The following is a 25,535-nucleotide window of genomic DNA, read 5'->3' on the forward strand; positions in this document are numbered from 1 at the left end:
GTGCCACGAGTGGAAAAGAGATCAAGGATGAGTGAATAGGAAAGTGTAGTGATGGTGGAATAAAGCAAAATAAACACAAAGGAGATGAAGTTCCACTGGTGGGGGCTCTGCTCAGAAGAGTGGTCTCTAAAAGATAGGGGAAAAGCCCCAGGCTTAAAAGGAGGGATCAGAGAGATATCACTCAGTGTGTGAACCACTCATGCTGTTTGTTCAAATACTTGGTGCACTTTCAATAAAACTGCAACCTCAAAAGACTCTGAAGACTCTGAAATTGTTTTTTTCCTGAAACTTTGGAAGAACTTAGCAGCTGATTAGGAAGATTGGAGGATCACCTTGGACACCACTCACCCCTCATCTGGCCCACTGCTCAGCAGCTGGGAGCCGCACCACGATGGCAATGTGGTTAATGGTGCTGCCTCACATAAGAAGGTTTTTGAGTTCAGTTCCTGGGCCCGGGGCCTTTATGTACAGTTTGCATGTTCGCTGTAGATTTCCTACGGGTACTCCAGTTTCCCCCTACAGTTCAAAGACATATTTGTAGCTACAGACAATTTAACCTAGACATACATACATGAGTGTGAATGGTACTGTCTGTCTCTGTGTGTTGGCCCTATGATAGACTGGTGACCTGGGCAGGGTGTAACCTGCTCCAGGACCCCCTGCCACCCAGAAATAGATAAGCAGTAGAAGATAAATGAATAAATGGTCAGTTTTTATGATGTAATCTGACAATCAGCATTCTCTTTCTGAGGGACCAGCAGCTGCCACAGCTTGGTAGGTAAAATGGCCCATTGCTACCAGCCAGCAGCTCTGTCCTTCATGCAAAGCTGCTCTTCTACATAGACATTTCCAGTTGAGTTGTTATGTTCATGAACAAACCACATCTATTGAATGGTTTTTTTAACACAATTTTAACAATGATGGGAACCGAGTTCCAGTTGTGAGTTGTTTTTGTGTTTTGTTTTGTTTTTTTTTGGCTGTGTATCACACAGACACATGTGCCACAAAACAATGATCTCCCTGTCAGAGGCCCTACCTTGTGGAATATTTACAATGAATGCAGATCAGACATTAAAATCCACTCTGCACATGAAAAATAAAATCAATATTTCAGAATAACTAACTCTCAGCTAGCCATCCAATTAAATTGTGGAATGTTTAAGTTTGAATGATTCTGTTCCTTCCATCCTTCTGATCCTCGGATCTTACCCCATCATTTTCACAGTGATCAAGCAATTGTCATAGCAATAAGGTGGGACAAAACTTTCGGATAAAAATATTCTTTCGTCTAGGGAGACTTTTGATAGTAAACATTATGACAGGATCTTCAGAATTCACAATAAAATCATGATTTAGCAAGTGAGGCAAAAATATTTTATAAGATAGGCGCATGTAAAATCAGTAAATAGTCACACCATTTGCAATAAATGTGAGATTGTTAAATGATTGTTTCTGCCCCAGTGTCCATGTCCCATCACCAGGCACTGCAGAGTTGCGTCCTGCAACTGATGCTGAGAAGTATCAGTGCCGGCACTTTAATTTTACAAAACCTTGGTATCATCAGTGCGTACAACACTTTCCTCAAGTGACCTTGGATATATAGCAACATGTATCAATACAATGGCTGGAGTCAGTATTGTGTTGCCACCAACCTTTTATTGCATCTCTCATAATAGAACACTTACAGAAAACTGTGACTTTTCAACCCTTTGTACAACCCATCATCATTGCCATCGCCAGTACTTCACAATAATTTAATCAGCATCATCAGTCTGAATCTACGGTAAAGAATTAGTTCTGCAGGCTTTGGTTACAGACAACACTGAGGCAGGGAGATGGGTCACACTTTTACTCCACTGTCAACTCTCGCAGCATGTTTTCACCATCTGATCAGGGATTAATCATGAAGATTGTCTTCACTGGAATGCTTCTCTGTAGCCTCAGTCTGAATTTAATTTCTCTTCCTTGCATTCTTAGAGAATAAAATTGTGCCCTGGAGTAGCACAAGCATTAACAAACAGCCTGTCAAAAACACATTATGGCTTTATCAAAAAAGCTTTCAAAGCATTTTCAGAAAGTTCTTCTCTTCTTTAAAAAAAAACTTTCCTATAAAACTATAAGCTCTCTTTGTAAAGAATGATATCTTCAATGTTATAAACAATTCACATTGACTTACAAAGTGTAAGGAAATAGAAAAGGTCAACTAGCATTACACAGAGAAAGGACAAGACATCATACAAAATAACAGCTACTGCACACCATTTGGAAGAGTCACAACTCCAAAGATCATCTGTAGTGACACTTGAGGAACAGTGACATGGAGTAGCACTGAGACAAACAAGGAAAGGTTTTAAAGAGGAATACATTTCTCTCCTCTCCTCCCGATGCTCTGCTGTGTTGTAATTAATTCCTATGAAAATTAAACCCACATATTATTCCCGCATATGTCAATATCTCTTGGCACAACACAACCGTCATGTTCATGTGATCCAGCATAAGGTGACATCCCCTGCATCTCATCAGCAAAATAAGAGTTATGCAAAAACATCACCATACCTGAACATCAGATGAGTTTTGTCCTCTGATACAGTTTTCCAATAATCAATTATTAAGAAAACTCAAGAAGACAAAGTCTGCTCTTACCCAGGAAAGGGAAAGTAATACAATTTGCAATTTTCCCTTCAAGAAAGCTTAGTTTTCCCATTTGCCCTGGTCTGTTTAATCCTCTGTGTACTAGAATGAACCACTGAGGCCATTAAAGACAACGGGATCTGGCTCATATAGGTTTAAAATGCTCTTTCATTTAGCCTCCACATGTTGCTGATGCATTTGAAAAACAGTACCCTGAAAGAGGTGTGTGACACCATCAGTGTCCCTCACATCAAAGTTAAAAGAATGCTGAAGTTTGTAGTCAGTCTGCTCTGATGGGTTGTTGTGCGTGTCTGGAAATATGAAAACAGAGAGGGAAGCATAACCCCCACAACATACTCTGACATGACAAACGTCTGTGTGGATAAAAGAGAAAACAAAGCTTAAGACCGTCCTCAAAACTACATCATAACACATAATATTGACTGCTCACAGAAAAGATCAATGAGCAAAAATTTGTCAATGTACCATCAGGCATACACACACGCACGCACGCATGCACACACACACACACACACACACACACACACACACACACACACACACACACACACACACACACTCTTTCTCTCCATGTTTACATACTAGCATATGGCTCATCATGGAGTGAATACACACTAAGTGGTAAATTAACTGGCTGGCTCAAGAGGGAGTGACAGATTACACTAGAATCTAGACATAGACAAGACATAGAACCTAGAAGAATAAGCATCCCCATCCCCATCTCAGTTTGAATACTAAAACAGAGATGGGGATAGGTGGGGTTGGGGGACTTGTACTAGGAATATGAATAACTAGTGTCATCGGCCTTATACTCTAGTTGTGAGCCTGAAGTCATAGACTGACCTTGACTTGAGACCTAGTGCAAGTGTAGCAGATAGACCTCACATGGCCTTGATGTCAGGCCAGACACAGAAGTGCACAAATAAAACAGATGGAGAAGAGGGGAAAAAAGTAGTACTATACTCATAAACAGGCTTCATCCATTATGACACACGTGGACATTAAGCGGAATGTAAAAGAAGGAGTCCTTTACAGGAAAGTATGAAAACAGAGAGACAGAGTTGACTAGGAGAAGGATGGGGTGGTATTCTTATGACACTATCATTTCTCTGGAGGTGGAGAGATGCATCATAGTTCTTAGTGTCCTCAGAAGGTGCTGATGCAACATCAGTGGGTCCCTGCTCCGTCACCATGACAATCACAGCAGCTTCTACGTTTCTATGGGAAGCACAAACAGGATGATGAACGTTTAGGCGTGTACTCATACCCCTGCCTTGATGGAAGCTGTCTAAGGATTAAAGCTGCTTTTCTTATTGAAATGTTTGTAACAAAAAAAAAATAAAAATTGTAACAAATATTTCTTGAGTGGGTGTGATTCTGATCTCAGAAATCACACTGATTCTGTCTGGATCAAGAGTCTGTCCTGTCATAAATAAATAAACTTCAAAGTTCAAATTAGTTCTCTGGAATCATGTCTTTGTCACTGCTCTTAATACAACAACTTACACAGGGAACTGTGCTGCAACTGTGCTCTGTTGAAGAACAATGTTTAGCCATTAGCTGAGTCCAGAGCTAGATTATTTCATATCTGCACAAAGATATATAAATGATTTAGAAATAAAGCGTTTCGGTTGCCGTCACAATTCACATCTACTCGTAGACCACAGTACTCATAGTGGCTGCTAAACACACAGATCAGGACTCAGGCTCAGACTCAGTGTCAGCAGTTTCATAATGAGGGAGAACATCTGGACTTCTGTACATTCAGTGCCTGCTCTGCTCATAAACCTTAATTATTACATAAATCTTACACAAAGACTTTCATTCCTTTATCTCTGAAACATTAAAAAGAGTATTTTCACATATTGTAATGAAAATATGAGAGTTGTATAGGTGTTTTAAAGTCAAATGGCCGTGGGGTCACCAACAGTAAAAACTGTGATTATGAGCATGGTGTTAAATGAGAAGAATATGTACCTGTGGGCTCCTCCTGAATCTGTTCCTCTGCCTCAACAAATTGCTCTGTGGAAAACACACAAACAGTCGGGAAACAAAATCTTTAGTGTACCAATAAACATTTGGTTCCACCAATCCACCTGCTCCATTTATATGGTTTAGAAATCATGTGTTTGCATGTGCCCACCTTCTTTTGTTGCCTCCTCTACCTCCTCTGATACTTCCTCCTGCTCAGTCACTGCAGACAAAGCACCGTGTGACACAGAATAAAGAGAAGCTGTTAAAACAGGCAAGAGTGAGAAAAAGTTCCAACTTATCTGAATGATTCTACGAGCACCACAAGCACATAAAACAGTGTGTACGAAAGGTATTATTCTGTCATAAAAGGAGTTTCCGATTAGTTCAATCATCATAACATCCTTTAAAAGGAAAAGAAGCGGCTTAGATTGTAACTGTGATAGAATACCAAGTGAGCAGTGACTACTCCAACAACCCAAAGCAGTCTGCAAATAGTTAAACTGCAGAGATCAAATTCCTACAGACATACACAGCTTCACATTTTGTCAAATTAAGTGCATGGACATTGAGAACACGTTCATCACGCCACAGGCAGGCAGTAAAAGGTTTGTTCAATCTGAACCTGCGAATGGTCAGTCAGTTGTCAATGTCAGAGTGAGAAACAATCAGAAGCTGGTTAAACCTGGGATACAAATTTTGTACCCAAAATAAACTCCTCTTTGTTCCTTTCACCTGGGACTCTTTCTTCCTCCACCTCCTCTGGGGGAGCGTCTGCATCTGTTGCCTCCTCTCTTGTTTCCTCAACGCTTTCTTCTACTAGTGCTGCCTCCTCATCTTCCGCTCCCTCCTCAAAAGCTTTGTCAGTTGCAGTCTCATCTTCAGCAAGTTCTTCTGCAGGAGCTGCCTCCTCTTTCTTAGGTGTCTCAACAGTTTGTTCTAAAGCAGCTGCCTCCTCTTCCTCAGCTGTCTCCTCATTAACAGCTTCTTCTGCATGAGCTGCCTCCACTTCCTCAGGTGTCTCATCATCAATGTTTTGTTGTGCAGAAGCTGCCTCCTCTTCCTCAGCTATTTCCACATCAACACTTTGTTCTGCATGAGCTGCCTCCACTTCCTCAGGTGTCTCATCATCAATGTTTTGTTGTGCAGAAGCTGCCTCCTCTTCCTCAGCTATTTCCACATCAACACTTTGTTCTGCAGGAGCTGCCTCCTCTTCCTCAGCTGTCTCTTCATCAATGTTTTGTTGTGCAGAAGCTGCCTCCTCTTCCTCAGCTATTTCCACATCAACACTTTGTTCTGCAGGAGCTGCCTCCTCTTCCTCAGCTGTCTCTTCATCAATGTTTTGTTGTGCAGAAGCTGCCTCCTCTTCCTCAGCTATTTCCACATCAACACTTTGTTCTGCAGGAGCTGCCTCCTCTTCCTCAGCTGTCTCTTCATCAACAATTTGTTCTACAGGAACTGCCTCTTCTTCCTCAGCTGTCTCTTCAACAACAGTTTGTTCTACAGAAGCTGCCTCCTCATCAACAGTTTCTTCTGCAGGAGCTGCCTCTTCTTCCTCAGCTGTCTCTTCATCAACAATTTGTTCTACAGAAGCTGCCTCCTCTTCCTCAGCTGTCTCATCATCAACAGTTTGTCCTGCATGAACTGCCTCCTCCTCCTCAGCTGTCTCCTCAACAGTTTCTTCTGCAGGAGCTGCCTTCTCTTCTCCTGCTAACTCCTCAACAGCTTTTTCAATCCCAGTCTCCTCTTCAGCAGGTTCTTCTTCAAGTGCTGCCTCATCTTCTCCGTCTCTCTCCTCGTCTACAGCTTCAGCCATCTCCCCTTTTTCTTCCACTGCAACATTTGTCTCTGTTGCAGCTTCCATCTCAACTTCCCCAGTCTGCTCTGCGGTCATCTCCTCCACAGCTTCTTCAGCTGCTGCCTCCTCAACAGGCTCATCTGACATCATCTGCTCAGCTACAGGTTCTTCCTCCACCTTGACAGCCTGAATCAAGCAAAACGTGAGGATGCAAGATATTTGCAGTTAATCCAGGCCTTCATACATTGGAGAAAATCACAAAAGGAATATTTTCAAATAATCTCTCTATGTGAAGCCTCTTTTACTCAAATGTCTGGTTTGGGCTTCCTTTGTCAACAAGCTGCTGGTCTCTGTGTGATTATTTCTGTAGTTTTAGCCACTTCACAACTCACAGTGATCTTGTTTTCACTTTCAAATCTGTAAATCACTCAGGCTATAACTTATCGCTGCTAATTTAACTCGGTGATCAGCAAAGGCCTCTTGTTCTCCTTCTCCCACTTTCTCCTGCTGTGTTTTTCGTGTCCACTTATTCCTCTACCTCCTTTACCAATAAAGGTACACGTCTTAAATGCATTAATTATAGATATGGAGGAGACTAAAGCCTGGCTCACACTATAGGATAAAAAAAAATCTTATAAGATTCTGAAATCGGGTTGTATCACACACATAAGGAGAATCTTATAAGATTATCTTCTCTTAAGTCTTAAACACGCACACAGCGCTAATAAGTATTTATTGACGCTTATAATTCAGACAGTAATAAAGGCATAAGCAAGATATACTCTGGCATCACAGCTGACATTTTAACGTTGAATCACAGTTGAATCAACGTGTAACCGTTGAACTTTGTTTAGATTTTGCAAATCTAATCAACGTTGCAATAGCAACGTCATTTCTACGTCATGTTTCTCAACATAGTTGAATTTGCCAACATTGAATCAATACAGATTTTACTTTGGATTTTGCAAATCCAATCAACAGTGAAAGTCTAACATCACTATAAAGTTCTGCTTTTCAACATAGTTAGAAACTATATATAATATAACTATATATAATATATACATATAATATAACTTATATTTTTGTTTCTATTTTCACTGCTCTGAAGTAAGTAGATCCAGTAATACCAAACACCTTGAAATGGAGACATTAACACGAAGTTTGCAGATCTGTAATTGTCCTGAACCACAGTGGGAAAAAATCTAAAGGTCATTTGTAAAATCTTGAATTTGACCCATGTTTACAATTTTATCAACTGATGTAAATTTCTCCGTTTATAAGTGCATGGCTTGCTTATTGTACATAATTTTATCTTTACTAGACAAGTAAGACATGGCAACCATAATAAGAACCTTCAGTGTGATTACTAATCATCTTAAAGAGATCTCATCTACATTACATGGAAAGCACTAAATACACTGCAATTTAAACATTCACAACACAGACTAGGAAGAAGCCAACTGGTCAAAGCAAGACCAGGGAGAAGATTAATAAAGACATTTCAATTAAATAAGAAACTCCATGCTTTATTTTCTGACATGGCTGAGTGATAAAGTGTGCCAAAATTGCACACATGCAATCTTTTAAGAACAAACATTTTTAAATAACATATTGACCTGGAAAGATTGGGCCAAAGATTGGGCAATGTATTGCACAAGGCAGGGCTTTGAATCTTCCCTTGTACTACTTTCATCCATTTTGGTTTTTGCTGTATTAAATGACCTGAAGACAGCATCTAAAGGGGGTGGAGGCGCAGATCAGTATTCAAAAGCACTAACCTCTCAGTCATGACAAAATACTTAATTGCCTTATTTTATTGCATTATCTATCAAAGCATATTGAAAAACAAACTGAATATTTTTACGCAAAGAAAATAATTAAATTTCCTGTGCTCATAAGTTTTTTTATATAATATCAACAAAGTCGCTACTTTCAAAACATGGCTGTGCGCATGGACCAACGGCCGATTGTTAGGGCCAGCTCAAAACCATGCACTCTTCTAGCTAACTTTGGCTTGGAACCACTCAAAACCTGCCGAGCCGATGATGACACAGACCCACTTCACGCATGTGCAAGGGGGTGTTGTCCCGAGATTTGGAATAGATCTAGGGTAACCCAAACCCTAACCCTAGGCAACATCAAAAAAAAAAAACAAAACAAAAAACGTTCTGAAGTGCCCCCTAATTTATTTCACAAATTTTCGTCATAATAAATGATTGTTAGCTGTGTAAATATTTAATGTTATCATAATAAAATACAAATATCTCATTTTCTGCTACCTAAAACTTTTATAAATCCACACGTTCCCAACATGAACGCTCACTGCGGACACAGGAAGAGCTGCTTCGCATTCGTTTAATTCAGAGTTGATCTTTCAATGTTGTATCGTTATTCATGTATCAACACTTTTTCAACAGTTAATTTATCAGCATTGTTTGGATGTTGGAACGTTATTTTTTAACAGATATATTTCAACAATTTTTTTAAAAAGTCATTGTTGTGAAAATAATGCGATTTGACGTACAACTCAAAAGTTGTTGATATTTCAATGCTGAATCAGTAGTGAGTTAACAACACCATTTCAACTATTTGGTGTTCAGTGTTGTTTTGAAGTTGAATTAATATTTTTTCATAAACTGACATTAGTACAATTTAAACATTTAATGTCAGTCGATGCCATCTCATCTCTGAAGAAACACTCAACACTGTACATCAAGCAAAAATTGGAGAAATGCAAATAAAAATAACTAAAGTTGTACCATGGCCAGTGTGAATACTCTGTTCTGATTGGTCGGTAGGTGTGCGTTAAAACTGTTTAATGCACACGAAGTTCAGCTAAACTTTGTGGGATAACTGCTCTAAATTCATCTGCACCTGTAACCATAGCAACATAAAGGGCCCAGCTGTCAAACTGTCAACTGCAACTTCCGAGGAAAAAACAAACAGAAATGTGTTATTTGAACATTTCTTTTTACTTATTTGGAGAGTACAAGAATTTTGAGGAATGGGATGCCGCAGAAGAAAAAGAAATGGAGAAGACAAAAATCAAGAGATAAGAGACGAGACAAGATAAATATTAAAAAAACAACAAAATTGGCAGCTAAGATATTGTCAGACTTTCTCTGCCAAAAACAAAAGAACACAGATTTGAAATCGGCGTGGTTGTAAAAGGGACTAGTTTATTCCTTGTCATGACAATGGTAGCAATGGTTGATTTTGAATGCAAAGCGGGTTAACCCACGAGTAGGTGTGTTTCAAACGGTTTTAATATATGACGTGGAGGCAAAGGACCTACTCATGGATTAACCATTACATATGTGTAACGATATATGGAAAACGCAACTCCCCTCCAAAAACTCTAACCAGAGGGAGGTTTGTTGGAAAAACATTATCCATTTCTTTATAACCCCGAAAAAAATTCAGACAAATGGGAACCCCACGACCACGCTGGAGGTGTGACAGAACAATGGTGGACTATGCACATATATTCTGGACTTGCCCTTACGTCGAGCCATTTAGGGAGGAAGTGTCCAGCATAATCTCAAAAACACGGGGTTTCCCTGTCAGTGTGTTTTTTTCCACACCATACCTCAAACTCCCCCCAAAGAATTTAAACAAAAGGATCTTAAGGCTCCTCACGGCAGCCACCCTATCCCTAACCCCCTTACACTAGGTAGGGTAGGGCCAGCCTCTTCCCTTAGCCAAGCTTGCACCGAACCGCATACCCTTGCAAGAGACTTTGCTATTCTTGATGTTATTAAGAGAGGGATTGATGGACAGACACATCAATGGGGTTGTCAAGTGGGCTATTACTTTGACCAACGTTTTGCGGATTTATCCCCACAGCACTTACCCCTCCAGTAGGGTTAGCAGTGGTTTCTGCTGTTATTCTTGCTTGGGAAGTTGTTTTGGGAGCAGAGCTTGACAAGATACTAGTTACTTCAAGAAGTTGGCCCACAACAAAGAAGGGGAGGAGGAATTGAAGCTACTTAGTAAAAGCTATTCAAACTATTTATTAAATTAAAGCAGTACAACAAATCAAGATCAGACTATTGACCAGGATTTGATTTGTTTAAATGTACGCCCTTCCCTCTTTCCTTCATCCTTCTATCTACCAACATAGAGACATTTCAGTGTGAAACCAAAAACAGACTGTACCTCTTCTAGAACAGGAGGCTGCTCCTCCAGCACCTTGGGGTCCTCCTCAATCACCTGAAAATCGAAACACAACTCAAACATTATCACATTAACACATTCAAACATGTATTTATGCTGATTTCATAAAGTATTAATTCTCTCAATGTGAACCATAGAAACCTCAGGAGTTTCCACAGACTCTGATTGGGGTTCAAGCTCTGGTTCAGCTTCAGGTTCTGGTTCTGGTTCAGGCTCAGATGCAACCACCTCAGACTGGACTGCTTCCCAAGGTTTAGGCTCTAAGAGAAGAGAAGTAGAGTTATAGGTTCTCCTGATATACAGACCCTGGTGCAGGAGTAGGACCTGGTGGTGTAGTCTCTATGCAGAGTGAACACCAGAAGGTCAATCAGTTGTGTATCTACATCCCACATTTTCATTCAAATACACATTTCACAATCAAAAGCATTCATTTGTCTGAATCTTATTTGTTGACATCATTCACATGTTGACACTTGTGATACCTGTTTGCAGTAGAGACGTGTCCTTGTCAGCTACAGCAGTTTCAACTACCTCCTCCACAGGCTCAGGGTCAGGCTCAAATACAGCTGTGGAGAGAGCATGATAAATACAACGATGATGATGATGATGGTAACAAAGTGAGAAAATGAGAACTTTGAAAGATCATATTGAACAGGAAAAAGTGAATATTTACTTAAAGGTAATTAATCTTGTGGATTACACATTTGACAATCTCAACATGAGTTGGACTTGTGCTGTACGGAAAGATACAAATTTGTTTTTTGCTTCAAATTACAATAAAAAAAATCTCTGACCACAAAAACGTTGGCTCTTTCAAAACTTACTCATTACATTTACCAAATCCGATGTCAACTGGGATTTGCTCCAGTGACCCTGCAGATATGAGGAGTATAGATAATCAATCTCTAATTAAAACAACTTTATTGGCAACAAGTGTAAGTGCTAACACACCCATTTATATGCTGATAATGTGCCTCCCTGATGTGATAAGTTCCCTCTTAAAAGCAGCTGATATGGAACTTTGAAGTGGAAACACTTGTCTTATGAGTATTTGCAATATGTGTTGTAAAAGCCATGAAGATATTTCATTAATGTAGTTTCCTCCATGTTTTTTCTTTGCACTACTGTGTTGAGATGTTTTTATCATTGTTTGCTTGTAAGCATCAGTAAAACATCTTAAATGCTGATGTACATTCGGCAAAGGACCGAATATATTTTTCCTCAGTATTACAAAAAATATTGTGTATACTACTAGTAGTACAGTGTGATATTTTGATATCACTCAATATAAGCTGAAGCCGCCTTGTCACAGATTTTCCATTTGATTCCTTCATCATTATTTGTAATCAACATGGTGCTGTGAAGACCCTGGAGAGGAAAAGCATGTGATGAATATGTGCATTACCCTCTGGTGTGGGTTCAGGTTTAGTCGCCTCCACTGTTGCAGCACCCTCTTCACTATGGGAAGTGATGACAGCTTTCTCTTTGAGTCCTATATGAGATGATGCACATGTGGTTGGCAAGACAACAGTGCAAAGAATATGAGGCAAGATGTGTGTGCTTATGGTGTAGTACGTCTGTATGTTATACTTTGTGTATAACAGCAACAAATTTAATTTAATTGATGTTCTAGGAGAGCCCAATTTTTGTGTTCGTGTCTGATGTAAACCATCTTAAAATGTAAAAATGTCAAAGCAACCAAGAAAGAAACCAAATGCCAAAGAGGCATCAGTTTTCTTTTGCTGAACATTAAGGTCAAGAAAAAATCCCATATATCATTATCTCGTAGTTTTCTAGTTTGTCTTCAAACTTTATTTTGTTAAAATTAAATGTCATCAATACAATGTGATGAAAAATAGATTGTATCTCAACACATTGCATGTTTGTCTCCAGCTCTGTTATTCCAAAAACTAATGTTCTAGTGCAGACAGATGGATTTGCTTCACTTCAGTTTAGAAATAAGACACAGAAAGACCCAAACTTTATTGAAAGGGGAAAAAAAAAAAAAAAAGAACATCATCTGGCTAAATTGTAATCTTTTTCAGTGGTATGCAAAAATGGAGGAAGTGACGGGTTAGAGACCTGTCACATCTAAAATGTCAGACACTTTTTCCTCACACTATATATTAACGCAGATTGACTTTTCCCCAAACAATTGCACCATTAATATTCCCCCTTTAAATTTATGACACAATTACTTAAATTAACCACTGTAACTGGAATAAGATTTCAGCAGATTAACTATCCAATCAAATCCATTTATTCATAATCAAAGTTAGTTCAAGGCTTTCTGATTTTCATACAGAGCAGGTCTAGCTCAAACTCTTTATAGAATGATTTAAAGACACAAGTCACCTCATGAGAAAACACTTGGTGACGGGAGGGAAAAACTTCCTGAAGAACTCCTCTACTGTAGCTCAGTGATGGCATCTTTGACAAGCAGTGAAAGGCAACCTGACCAGTAAGCACTCAATACACAAGCCAAGTTTTTTTTACATTAGAAATTGCATTATTTTTCTTATTGTCATTTCACAGCAGAGACAAAAACTTGAGCAAAAGTCTGAGACTGAAGTAAAACGGTCATTTCTTGCCTCTATCAGCTTTCTTATTTTTCTCTTTAGCAGGCTCCTTTTCTCTCCCTCTGTTCTCCTGTGCTTTCTTTCCACCCACCTCTACCTTTTTCTCTCCATCTTTCTTGGATTTCCCATCTCCATCCCCTGTCTTTTTGTTCTCCATTTCTTCCCTTTTCTCATCTATTTGCTTTGCTTTTTCCTTCCATAGTTTTTCAACAGCCTTTTCCATTTCTTCCTTTGCCATTTTCTTCTCCTCCTCCTTCAGCCTGGCAGCCACTCTCTCCTTCACTCTGCCCATTATTTCCTTCCTTCCAGGAGCAGCCTCCTTCTCCTCTTCATCTTTTGCCAGAAGCTGCCTAACCTCAGCCAGAGCCAGCTTTGCGAGCTTCTTGGCTTCCATGTGTTCATGGATGATGGCCAGCTGCTGTTTTAGAGCTTCCTGCAGCTTCCAGCCAGCATCCTTTCCAGACGTTTCTGGGATAGATATGAACAACACTGTTTGGGGTTCTACCACTAATTAAATGAGCTGTTGAGGAATGAAGACCATGCTCAGAATCAACCTGTTATGAGTCATCTCCACAGAGAAGGCATATATAAGTCTGTATATGATGTTACCTGCAACACCAGGTCCATGCCACACCTCTTAGTTTTTATCCATGCTGTTTGTTTTGTTTACTACACTAATATATAGGAAATATACTACAACAGAACAAGATTTGAATTACTTGGACTAAAATGTTTTTAGTTTTAAGTGTAAGCAAACATTTCAACCCATTAATCTTGAGCTATTGAGGGCTTTATTTCTTCTGTCAAAGAAACTCTTTCAAGACTACAAATCGTGAGTATCTGTAATGTCATCCATTAGCCCACACAGTGACACAGCAAAGCCTCTATCATGCAGCTGTCTGACAATACCTCTCTGAGATCCTTTCCTGGCTTTGTCTCCAGGCCTTTCATCTGATATCACACAAGAACAAATCGCAAGTGAAAAACATTGGATTCTTGAACATGTCTGTGGCATCATCATACATACAGTCCCACAAGCCAGGGGAGCACAGTGGTATAGTGGTTGCCCCACAGCAAGAATATCATGAGTTTGGTTCCCAGGCCTGGGGCCGTATTATGCGGACTTTCCATGTTCTCCCCGTGCGAGCATTGGTTTCCTACGGGCACTATGGCTTCCTCCAACCATCCAAAGACATGCATGTTTAGGTTAATTGGTGACTCTAAACTGCCTGTAGGTCTGAGTGTGAGTGGTAGTTCTTTCTTTGTTTCTGTATGTTGGCCTACCATGGACTGGCGACCTATCCAGGGTGTACCTTACCCTTGCCCGAGGTGAGCGAGGATTTGCTCCAGGACCACCCGTGACTCGGAAAAGGATAAGCGGTAGAAGATAGATAAATGAATGAACAAACAAACATGGCTCAGATCCAAATCCAGATCCCAGTGAGCCTGTAGACACTGAAACAACCTCAACTAAATAAAATGACTTAGCAAAAGAGATCCCATATTTCAGACTATAACTTTAAGAATCAAAAACCACCTAAGCGTTGTGTGACTTTCTCTCAAGCTTCTCATGATCAGTCAAACAAATTGGTGTTTGACTGTGTTGAAACAAGTGGAATACATGATCAAGAGCTGGATTTTCTGGCAGCACTGGGCTGACTGCCCATGGTGCTGTGATAGCTAATATAGGAGTAGTAAAGCTGCTACCAGCACTCCTTGTCTACTGGGGAACTACCATGCCAATGGAGCACACAGGCCAGGACATCATCCCTTGACTATAAGAGCTGTTTAGGGCAGTGTCTACTTTGTTGTGAAATCGCAATTTTCCAGAACCCTGATTGCTGGTTTTAAGGCTCAGTTTCTGAATGCAAACCACAAGAAGTTTTTTTTATTTCATTGACACTTGTACGTGTAGCAGAGATGCTGAAGGGGTGAAAACTGCAAACAAATAATGGATTGCTTCTATGATTGTTTTTAAAAACAAACAACAAAAAAAAAAAATAATAATAATAATTCTAGTCTTCAACCTATTAACAGAGTGCAAACTACCACGGCGGCAAGTTGTCATCTATGTCCCAGCTACCCAGTCAAACAACCTGTTACCATGCATCTGCACAGTGATAGAAAAGACTTAAGGGCCAGAAAGTCTGATTACCTTGTGTGTGTGCGCATATATACACAAAAGTTAACTGAAGCAGAAGTAAGACCACTGCTGATCTTCAGACAGATGAATACCTTGAGATCAGAGTGCCTTGAGAAAGTCTTTAGAATGACCATAAGCAGATGGCTGAAAGAACAAGGCTTAAAGGGAAGAATAGCTGCTAAGAAGCCATTATTGAGGCCTGCAAACATTTAGAAACACCTCAGGTTTGCCAAAGAGCACATACACTAACTGTTGATTACTGGAAGAATGTACTCTAGATGGACGAGTCCCAGTTTGAACATTTAGGTCAGCATTGTACATTGTACCTGTACAAATACAGGAATGCCTGGATACCTGGTGACAAAGCTAGGCTATGACTGAATCATCTGAGTCAAGTGCAGGACTGAGTAGAAGTAGAGTGATATTTACTGATCCTTTTTTTTTTTTAAATCACAAGTCAAATCTAAAGTTACTCCACCTGGATGGAAATACACCCAAGTGTATTTCTACACTTGGGTGTATTTCCATCCATGTGCTCATGAAGACTATTGGAAACCTGCTGACCCCCCCCCCCCCCCCCCAAAAAAAAAAAAAAAAACGAACAAAAAAAAAAAACAAAAACAAAAAAAACAACCAAACAAAAATCCACACCCGTTATCATTTGGAAGTTTAGGTTTCTACTGCCTAAGCTTGTTGAATGATAGATTGAACCATGATGAATTCCCTGTCTTTGCCCTCAGAAACCAATTCCTCTCACCTTTGATGCACAGACACAAACCTGAAAGGCAACTATTTCAGCTATAGAGGAACAAGAATCTGAAGGAGAAGTATCAGTGAGTCCTCATCTTATCTCATGAAATATAACATGACATTGAATGATCCTTCAACATAGAGTCGATAACTAGATATTCAAGTATAATTCTTTATTTTATATGTGCAGTAATTGGTTGATGCATTGTTGATATAATACTGCTTTCTTTCGGTGGTGGCTTTAAGAGATGTCATTACAGGTTTTTCTAAATATTATTGCATTCTATTTTTTGTGCTTTTTGTTCATTGTGTAAAAGGTATGAATGAAAAGTTGAAAGCAGCTTTTACATGAATACCTGATACTGTGATCTCACTTAAATATCTGAGTAAGGAGGACAGTCACGACCAATATGATGGTCATATGATGGCATTAATTCCAAGTAGACAGGAGTTCCAACTTAGTGTTGGGGTACATGTGGTGCAAGTTTTGTCATTCAAAAAAAAAAAAAAAAAACCCCCCCCCCAAAAAAAACAAAAAACAAAACTGTATATGCCAGCAAATATGACTGGGCCAAGCCATCACCAAGCAACTTGATCTAGGAATTTTTTACAAAATATTTTGTACATCAACTAAAATATATCACAATGCCAATTTTCCCATCAATCTTGTGGGAACCAAAACTCTCAGAAGGTAAAAACTGCTGTTGAACCACTGTCAGTCCCTGTTGTCCTGGACAGTATAATTAAGAGAATCTGAACTTTTCTTACCTTTCTATGATTTTCTTTTGGTCTGACACGAAGCAAAGAGAGCTCAAATGGTAGCTCAATTAGTTTTTCCTACAAATGAGACTAAATTATCTAGTTGTCCTATGCAGTCTCAATAATTTGATAGGTTTCCAGCTGCAATGCATTTTGGTTGTACATCCACATGCATGTACATGTTTTTCTGCATGTTACTATCAGGTAAGAATCGGATCCAGCGCAAGATCAAAACTTAAGTTTAAAAAAGTACAAAGTCACACTTGAGGTCCGAGAGTTTCAGGACCAGTCTTTATAGCATGCAACAACAGGAAAACACTAAAAGTCAGAAAGGGAAAACTGAGCAGCTGCCCAAGTGCAAATTTCTTCGCTTTCTGTGATTAATCCTGATAGCAACTGCCAACACACTTGTCCAACAAGTAATATATTAATAACTTTTCAAAAAGGTTTCAAAGCAGAATTTTAAAAGAATTCCTGAGTATCATGTCCCTGTCACAGCAAACAAATGACATCATAGAAACCTGTTTCAATAAAGCTTCTGTTTTGGTAATCCGGCTGAAACAAGAGTGAAGTTTGTTTGTGAGACTAATATTGGAAATAACCACACCCAAAGCCTGGAAAAGTAAGCGACAGAAGTGCAGAATAGCATTTTCGCTTCCTGAAAATGACATTTAATGGATTTAAGGACAATCAGCTGTCGGCCTGAGGCTATTGATTATGGAGACCAACTATGACAATCTTCTGCCCTTGATTTCCATTGTCTTTAGATCCTCTTCTTCTGACTCCTCTCTCATCCTCGTCGTCCTCACCCTCCTCTTGTACTTCAATGATTTCTCCTGAGGCACCAAGCTCCTCCTCCTCCTTAGGCTCCAAGGGATTTATCAGACCATACAGGAACGTGACGAAACTCTTAAACCAATCAGAGCCACCTTCGTCCACTTCTTCTAACCAATCCAGAACTTTGGAATCACCCTGATCATCGCCCTCACTGGTCAAGCCTATGATGTAAATAAGAGTAGTGTGGGGGTGGGGGGGGGGTATCAGAATGTATGGACATGGTGTGCGAACAGTGTGAGGAAAAGTGACGGAGGGCAAAAGAAAAAAAAATTTAATTGAAGGAACAGGGTTGGAATCACACGAAGGAAAAAATGCAATGGGCAAGGAGCAGAGAAGAGAAATGAAGGGGGAAGGGAAACAAGGAGAAGGTAAGTAAAGTTTCAAGTGGAAATTAGGCAGCAAGGGATCTACTCAGTCCATCCAAAGCAGTTCAAGTTGGCCTGTCCACTCATGATGAATAAAATTATTTGCACCAGTTTTTGCCTTTGGAAAGCAATGACCTGAGACCATATTGAGTTGATGATTTTAGGTGGTCTTGTTTATGATAATTATCAACTTCAGCGTTTAGCACCGATTCAGAACGATCATAGGAACCTGCTCCAGTAAAAACAGCCTCGAACACAGAAATAGGAGTTAGATACAAAGAGGAAAAGCTGAATCATACTTTCCATTCAAAGTCTCCATATTTGACTTTGTATTGTTATCTATGATAAAATTTATTTGTGGTTTCAAGGTATAAAAATCATCTCAATGTAGTTTTCTCGCCAATGTCAATCTTCTCTCTGGAGCTGTATGGATAGTAGGCTAATAGCTTCTGTTCTGACAGGCTGACTGTTTTCAGAGTGATCCAAATAAATATATCAGCAAATTCCAGGAAAATACATAAAACCAAAATCTGTGAGGTTGCACAAGGCTGAGCACTGTGACTGTTGTGACATTGTTCCAGAAGTCTTGGCAACTAGTTTTTAAAGGTGCAGTTTCTGAATACAAACTGTAAGCATTTCCCTGGAGACGGAGAACTTTGATACCTTCACTATACCACTATTGATCAACTATCAACTTATCTGAAGAAAAATATGCACAATGGTAGGCAACATTTTTTAGTCTTTAAAAGCTAAATTTAGCAAACGAATGTCAGGAGACATGAATGATGGAAAAGCAAAAAGCATGTCTGAAGGATGAAGCACTTGTCAAAACAATGCTAATACAGAGTGAAAAATATCAAAAGACTTGCTGTGTGGAATAAGTTATTTTACTAACTGAATATTTGAGGAAAATTCTAAAATAGAACAGCTCGGTTCATAAACAGTAGGAGTCTGCCATACAAAGACTGACATAGAAAGATTTTTCCGTTCACAATTTTACAGGGATGCCTGTTCAGATCAGAAGGTTTGTATAGGGCCCTTCAGGACCAAGTGGCTCAACTCTACCGAGTTCTAACTGCTCTTTTGTTAGGATGGTATTAGAGACAGATCTGATTTATTTCACATATTCCAAATAAAACTTAAATTTAGCACTTAGCTACACTATTGGGCTGCTGCACAGACCTAATGCCAGTACAATGTTAGCACAAAAACAAAATATCTATACAGTACAGTGGAACATTTCAAAAATGTTTAAACTTGAGTATTGATCCTGATTAGTTATATTTCCACCTTCATGCCACCGATAGCGAGTTATGTCTCAGGCATTTGACATAGTCAAAATACAGAGTGCCTACTTTCTCAGAGACCAGACCAATTAAAAAACTAACACTGTTTAAACAGATGTAAACCTTCAAGAAATGGCATAATCCTACAGATTTGGAGAGCTCTGCTTTTTTCATCTCTATGGTAATGATTATGAACACGACTGCAAAGGAAAATTCAAATGCCACTCGTGATGAACAAACATCAAAAACACAGATCACTGTTCTGAAGAAACTGACAAGCTCTAACAAATTGGTTCCAGCTGAATATTGACTGTGAATCCAGGTCATTATTGATGCAGTGAAGGTTTGAAGAGGCTGGTCATGTTTCATGTTGATGTTTTTCTTTCTGCAGATCACTGACAGGAAAATTACTTGTAAATCAGAGATAAATCTACTTGCCTAGCAGAACTTTAGCATCCTCCACATCAAAGTCCCCATCGCCATCTGTGTCATAGGCCACCAGTTTACCTAGAGCAGCAACACACACAACCAGCTCTTACATTTTGTTCTCAAAGAAATTAATAAATGTTTATAACATTTAAATGCACCATTCAATTGAAATACAATGCAAAGGATGAGCCTCACATCTTTTAGTCTACATTAATATATATATATATACAAAAAAAAAAAAAAATATATATATATATATATTAAAAATATTTCTTTAATGTCAACCCTCATGTTCATGTCTGCTAAAGCAGTTCTATTGTCACAGAAACTACTAAGACTATTTGCTTCAGTTCACTCAATCATAGAACCAATTTTATTCAGTCCCATATTGCATACTGTTGTGTGAACAAAAGGAATGACTACAGCTTTATGAACTCTTTTAAACATCAGAAACAATGAGACCAGATGGGTGACTGGAAAGTGACTGGACTGACAGGTTACTACATTATAATCACATACAGTAGTTAATTTTAGTGACCTTCCAGTTGTACTGTGATGAATTCTACTTGGTGTCACAAGTTGAGTTTCTCATGCCTGCACAGCCTGAGATGTAAACCAGCTGAGATCAGGGAGTTTGACTTCTCCAAAGCAGTGCAGTGGGCAGATCTGACTGTGAATATTTCATCCTTCGAAGCAATAATTCAAAGTAGCAGAACAGAACAAGGGGTGTGTGTGTGTGTGTGTGTGTGTGTGTGTGTGTGTGCGTGCGTGCATCTTGGTGTAACACATCTAGAGCTTGAACATTTTAGACTTGAGGGTCAAAGTAGTGAGGAAAACAAAAGGTGAAACAACAATGGCAGCAATAATTAATGTGAATTCAAGGTGCAGGAGAAATATGTTGTCTGAATTTTACCTTGCAAGGCCTCAGACAGGTTAATCTGTAAGCCCATAGCCTTGTCTGCATGCAAAACACAAAACATACATGTTGGAGTAACAGCAAGGATAAGACACAATAGATTCATGACATATATTCATAATAGATGAGCATTTGGCATTAATAATTAGGGATGCAGATTAGTAACAGAAAGTACATCTGACTAGAGACACATGGACATGCATCTAACAGGAAAACTGAACTGTTAAGTTGATGGTAAAGCTACACAGCAAAAGCTGCATCAGTTAGTACCAGCAATTGCGTGCAAGGATGAATGACTCAGAGCCTGTTTAGAAGTTTATCAAAAGTAATTGACTTTGATATGCAGCCTATTTCTTTCACTTTCTACTCTGTAGTTGGTTTGACAATGGCTCCCGTACTGAGTCATGTCAGGTTAGTTGTGGTTGTTGACTTGATTGGTGATATTCAGCAGTGTAACAACAGCTGGTTTCTGCCACTTCAGGTGCATAAGTTAAATTAATACTGTTAAGTTAATACAGTTTTAACCATACCAATGTGTGCATACTCACCAAGGACTCCCTGATAGTCAACCAGATCAAAGTAGACCACAGCTATGGATGTCCAGACTCCCAGCAGGGCAAGGACGATGAACCAGGTGAAGAAACAGCTACTGGAACTGGAGTCAGCCTTCCTCCCATTCTTATTGGCCAAATCCGTTTTTGTACCATCTGCGAGACACAGTGTCAGGGAGAGACATATTTCACTGAAGACAAACCTCTTGAAACTGATTCATGATCCATCACTGATTCAAACTTGAGGTCATGCTTTTACAAACTAATGTCAAGTCTAACATAATGACAACAGTGGTAGCCAGTCTCTGCAACTGCATCAGTATTGAACACACTCTACATCCTGTTAGACCATCACTATTGCCAGTGGCTGCTACTCTCTGATCAAAGTGGCAATACAAACTAACAGCTTCCCAACTTTATAGTACTATCACCAACAGTAGCACAATCAAACTTGTGCGCGCACACACACACACACACACACACACACACACACACACACACACCTTCATTAAGGATCTATAGATGGCTTTGACATAAGCTACAGACTTGTATGATTTAGCCATCTATAAGATGCATGTACTGTAACATCCACTCTATGGCTGAACAATTAATTGCATTTGCGATAATATTGCAATATGCAATTTTCTAATCGCAATGTGTGTTATTACAATGTGGCCACATAAAAAAAAAAAAAAAAGTGGTCATGTGGTGAGAGAGAGAGAGAGCGCGAGCGAGAATGGACCACTCAACTGCATCAACTTTTCATGCTGCACCTTAGCCTGTTGCGCAATGGCCTCTGGTTCAATGGTTCGATGGAACCATCAGAAACTGACTGAACTGAGATATTAGTCTCAATGAGGAACAGCACATCAGTGGTGTGGAATTATTTCAACTTTAAAATAGAAGATGCTGCGCAGCGTCAGGTGTTGCGCAGAAGATGCTGTGGTACTGTTGCTACTTCTCAGGGCAACACAACACTTAAAGCACTTAAAAAAAACACTACTAAAACAGCTATTTACGACAGCTGAGCACCTGTGCGCCACACACACTAAACCCAAGGCAGGCATCATTGCCTGACATGTTTGAAAGAGTCAGAGTCACAGGGAGAATTCCTGACAGAAAAGTCCCAGGCCCTAGAATCGACCACTATGACCACTATGCCACCCAGAATGCGGAAAAAAGCAAAATTAACTCCCTGGAGCAGACTGTGAACCCTCTCACTGAAGCACATCATTAAAGATTTCTAGTGTTTCTGAGTCACATAATAATCTGAAAGCATCTGTTATAGCTGGGTCCCATCAACCCCATCACACAACACTTCTATATTATCACTCAATACAATCCCTTAAGGCTTAAGACTAGACAGTAACTACTAAGCAGTATTAAGATGCTGTGCAATAAGGTGCTTTGCTCGTGAAAGAGGGTAATCTGTGAGGAATCGTGTGTCATTTATTGTATCTGCACTAATATCTGAACTAGCTCTCAGCATAGACAGTCAAGAAGCTATTCCAGGGTGCTGATGACATTCCACAATGCAAGATGGGAGAAAAATTGGCAGAGAGAATTAACAGGTGTTGAAGTCCACTACATGGTGGAAGGTCACACTTCAGACACATACTGAAAGAGCATAGTCCAACATACAAAACATGATCAAATCTATTAGACATTTAATACTGTGTCTTGTCTGTCATCTCTCCTCCTGTCAGACATATCAACATGAGCTTCATTTCACTGACCCTACTGCACAGATCAGATCAATGCTTTGTCCTTCTCTGCCCTGAAACAGACACTTCCTCACCTTGACCTTCCCCCACAACAACCGTGGGGATTACTGGGAAAAAAGCATGGGTAGTAGACTCCACCAGGGTCGCTGGATCTCCCATCCCTGCCGGCTGATGACCTAGCTTTGCAAGCTTACCAAGCAGCAAGTTAAACAGACATAAAAAGAGCATGCAGTCCTAGCTGAGAGGAGGAGACCAAGTCTGTCACTGTCTGTTGCTCCTCTCTCAGACTCACAGCAAATGGTTCGCTTCCTCTGGCAAATCTATCAACCCCCCTTCTCACTTTGTCCTATGAGACCAATAAGGCTGTGGAGGTCAAAGACAGCTATTTATAACGCTGTTAAAAAGCACATAGAGGAGTGGGGAGTGAGGGTCAGCCACCAACATCAGCCTGCTTTGAAGCCCCTTTTCCACAGCCAGTTCTGAAGTATTTGCTTATAAATTCATATTCTACTATATTTAATGTCCTCTACAGAACCAGGTCAGTAACCTTGAGTGCCAGTTATCTGTTGTTTGGTGTCCTCCTCATGTTTTCTTCATCATTAATACAACAACCACTGGAAATATGGTCCAAATAATCTCATGATGACTTTTATTTAAATAGCAAAGAAGTCAGGAAATCACAATAATTCTTTTGTGGATGGAGAACTGCAAGCAAAGGTGAACCGTATGAAATGAACAGGTTAATAATGGTGACAGGTTTGTCACAGTTGTAGTGATATAATCCTCTTCAGAACAACTTCTCCTCCAAATGTGATTTATTCTGGTTACAACACACACTGGACAAACAAAAACCATTGGTTGAAATCACAGTGGTTTGCTTTAGTTCAATTCACTCCAGTTCTCCAGCACTCCAGGAGAAAAAAAAAATTAACTGCAGTGCTGACTAATGAAATGAGTCATAGCTTTAGGATTGCACTAGTTGAAGTTTAGTGATTGGGCTTAAAAATAGCGTCTCTGCCTCACATTATCTATTTAAATATACAAACCGCTACATAAAAAAAAAAAACTGTTGGAATTTAAACTATTTACCTTATTTTTCACATAAGCATGGAGGCAAGACAGAACGCAACCAGCTTCCAGTTTTTTGTGCGACACTTCTGGTCCAGCACTCTTGGCCACTGTGTAGCAATCAACTTGTGTCTACCGCAGCTACAGAGAGATATTTGTGTTTTGTTTTGTTTTTTTTCGTCATTATATTTGAAGAATTTGAATGGGGCTATATAATTACACCTACGACTTGATGTTAAATAAAACGTCTTCTTATTTTCAAGTGTTAATTGAAATTTTATTTCATACGTGACTGCAGGACTTCCCCTGTCCTGTGACACAAGATCAACTGGCCGTTTTGATCGTGCCAGCCGATCTTGTAAGGACCCAGGCAAAGTGGAGGCTGGCTTTGCTTTGTCTGGGCAGTATATCAGCTTTGTACTGGTACGCTTCTGTGCTCTTGTAGTTGTGCATAGTAGACCCATCCACAACAAAAGAAAACACAAATTAATTAAAATGTCCTCATATTGTATTTCAGGCCACTTCTTCATGTCGTCCTCCCAGTCGGTAAGCGAGGATGTGCCAGCCTCCCATCTTGTTTTTTTTAAGGCTTCTTGATGGTGTACCCTCGACAACATTAGCTTGCTCCGTTAGCTCCGATAAGGGAAAGCGGCTGACCGGAAGCGCTGCACAAAAACACCTATGTTTGTCACTATTTACTTCCGTGTTTGAAAATAAGGTGAATAGTGTTGTGTTCACATGTGAAAAAAGAGCTTATGGGTGGAGATAACAGCAAGTTTAAGATAAACCTCTAACACCCAAAGCTAGTCTATTATCTAATAACAAATACAACAACCACTGGAAATATGTTTAATTAATCACATTATGACTTATTTAAATAGCTAAAAAGTCAAGAAATCACAATAATTCTTAGAGGAGGGTGGACTGCCTGCATGCAAACCTTAACCTCTTGTCAACCTCACCATGATTCCTAAATAGCATTAGCTGAAGTGGGGGGGTACTGTTCCTCTGTGCCACATTGTGCAACATGCCACACGCTCTTACTCTGCCACTGGCATAGTTCTAGTGCCAGCAGTGCGCACATGGCTCACTACTGTATCTATAGGCTTAATCAACTCGTACTAACCCCCCACTACGAAAAATATTCTTTAGACTTAAGTTTGTGAACATTAACCTTTTCTTTATGCCTGGTTTGTTATGAAAAGCATCAAGTAGAGCTGACAAACTGAGAACAGTTCTTCACTCATGACTGCTCTGCCATCAACCACACAAACATGGTGGTGAAGTCTGAGGACGACACCACCATGTCTTCGCTGTAGTGGGTCTCATTTCCAACAACGATGGGACCCACTACAAAGGGGATTGTGGGCTGCCGTCTAACAGATCTGGACTTAGTTTACGCTGCCCGAGTCCAGAGGAGGGCAAGATGCATTGCCACAGATCCCACACACCCAGGCAATGCATTGTTTGTACCGTTTCCATCAGGAAAGCAGTACAGCAACATTAAAATTGAAACAGACAGACTCAGGGA

The 25,535-nt window shown here is 39.8% G+C and overlaps 1 protein-coding gene across 5 annotated transcripts in view; it reads right to left on the reverse strand.

Moving 5' to 3' along the window:
• Positions 1–1,636: 1,636 nt before the first annotated feature.
• asph (aspartate beta-hydroxylase) overlaps positions 1,637–25,535 on the reverse strand; it is a 29,943-nt gene continuing 6,044 nt past the window's right edge. Inside the window, exons 1-12 of one of the 5 annotated variants that reach the window (XM_029525104.1) lie at positions 23,011–23,218; positions 21,210–21,368; positions 20,659–20,703; positions 19,755–19,823; positions 12,003–12,089; positions 11,080–11,163; positions 10,739–10,857; positions 10,580–10,633; positions 5,359–6,607; positions 4,796–4,885; positions 4,630–4,674; positions 1,637–3,870 (exon numbers count right to left, since the gene is read on the reverse strand). In XM_029525104.1, coding sequence (XP_029380964.1) covers positions 3,863–3,870; positions 4,630–4,674; positions 4,796–4,885; positions 5,359–6,607; positions 10,580–10,633; positions 10,739–10,857; positions 11,080–11,163; positions 12,003–12,089; positions 19,755–19,823; positions 20,659–20,703; positions 21,210–21,368; positions 23,011–23,164 — 2,163 coding nt within the window. In that variant the 5' untranslated portion in view covers positions 23,165–23,218 and the 3' untranslated portion in view covers positions 1,637–3,862. Of the gene's footprint in view, positions 3,871–4,629; positions 4,675–4,795; positions 4,886–5,358; positions 6,608–10,579; positions 10,634–10,729; positions 10,858–11,079; positions 11,164–12,002; positions 12,090–19,754; positions 19,824–20,658; positions 20,704–21,209; positions 21,369–23,010; positions 23,219–25,535 lie in introns of those variants that run through there. The other 4 variants (XM_029525105.1, XM_029525103.1, XM_029525107.1 and 1 more) reach the window with 4 other exon arrangements.

The sequence above is a fragment of the Echeneis naucrates genome, chromosome 17, assembly GCF_900963305.1.
Source record: "Echeneis naucrates chromosome 17, fEcheNa1.1, whole genome shotgun sequence".
Taxonomy (NCBI): Eukaryota; Metazoa; Chordata; class Actinopteri; order Carangiformes; family Echeneidae; genus Echeneis; species Echeneis naucrates.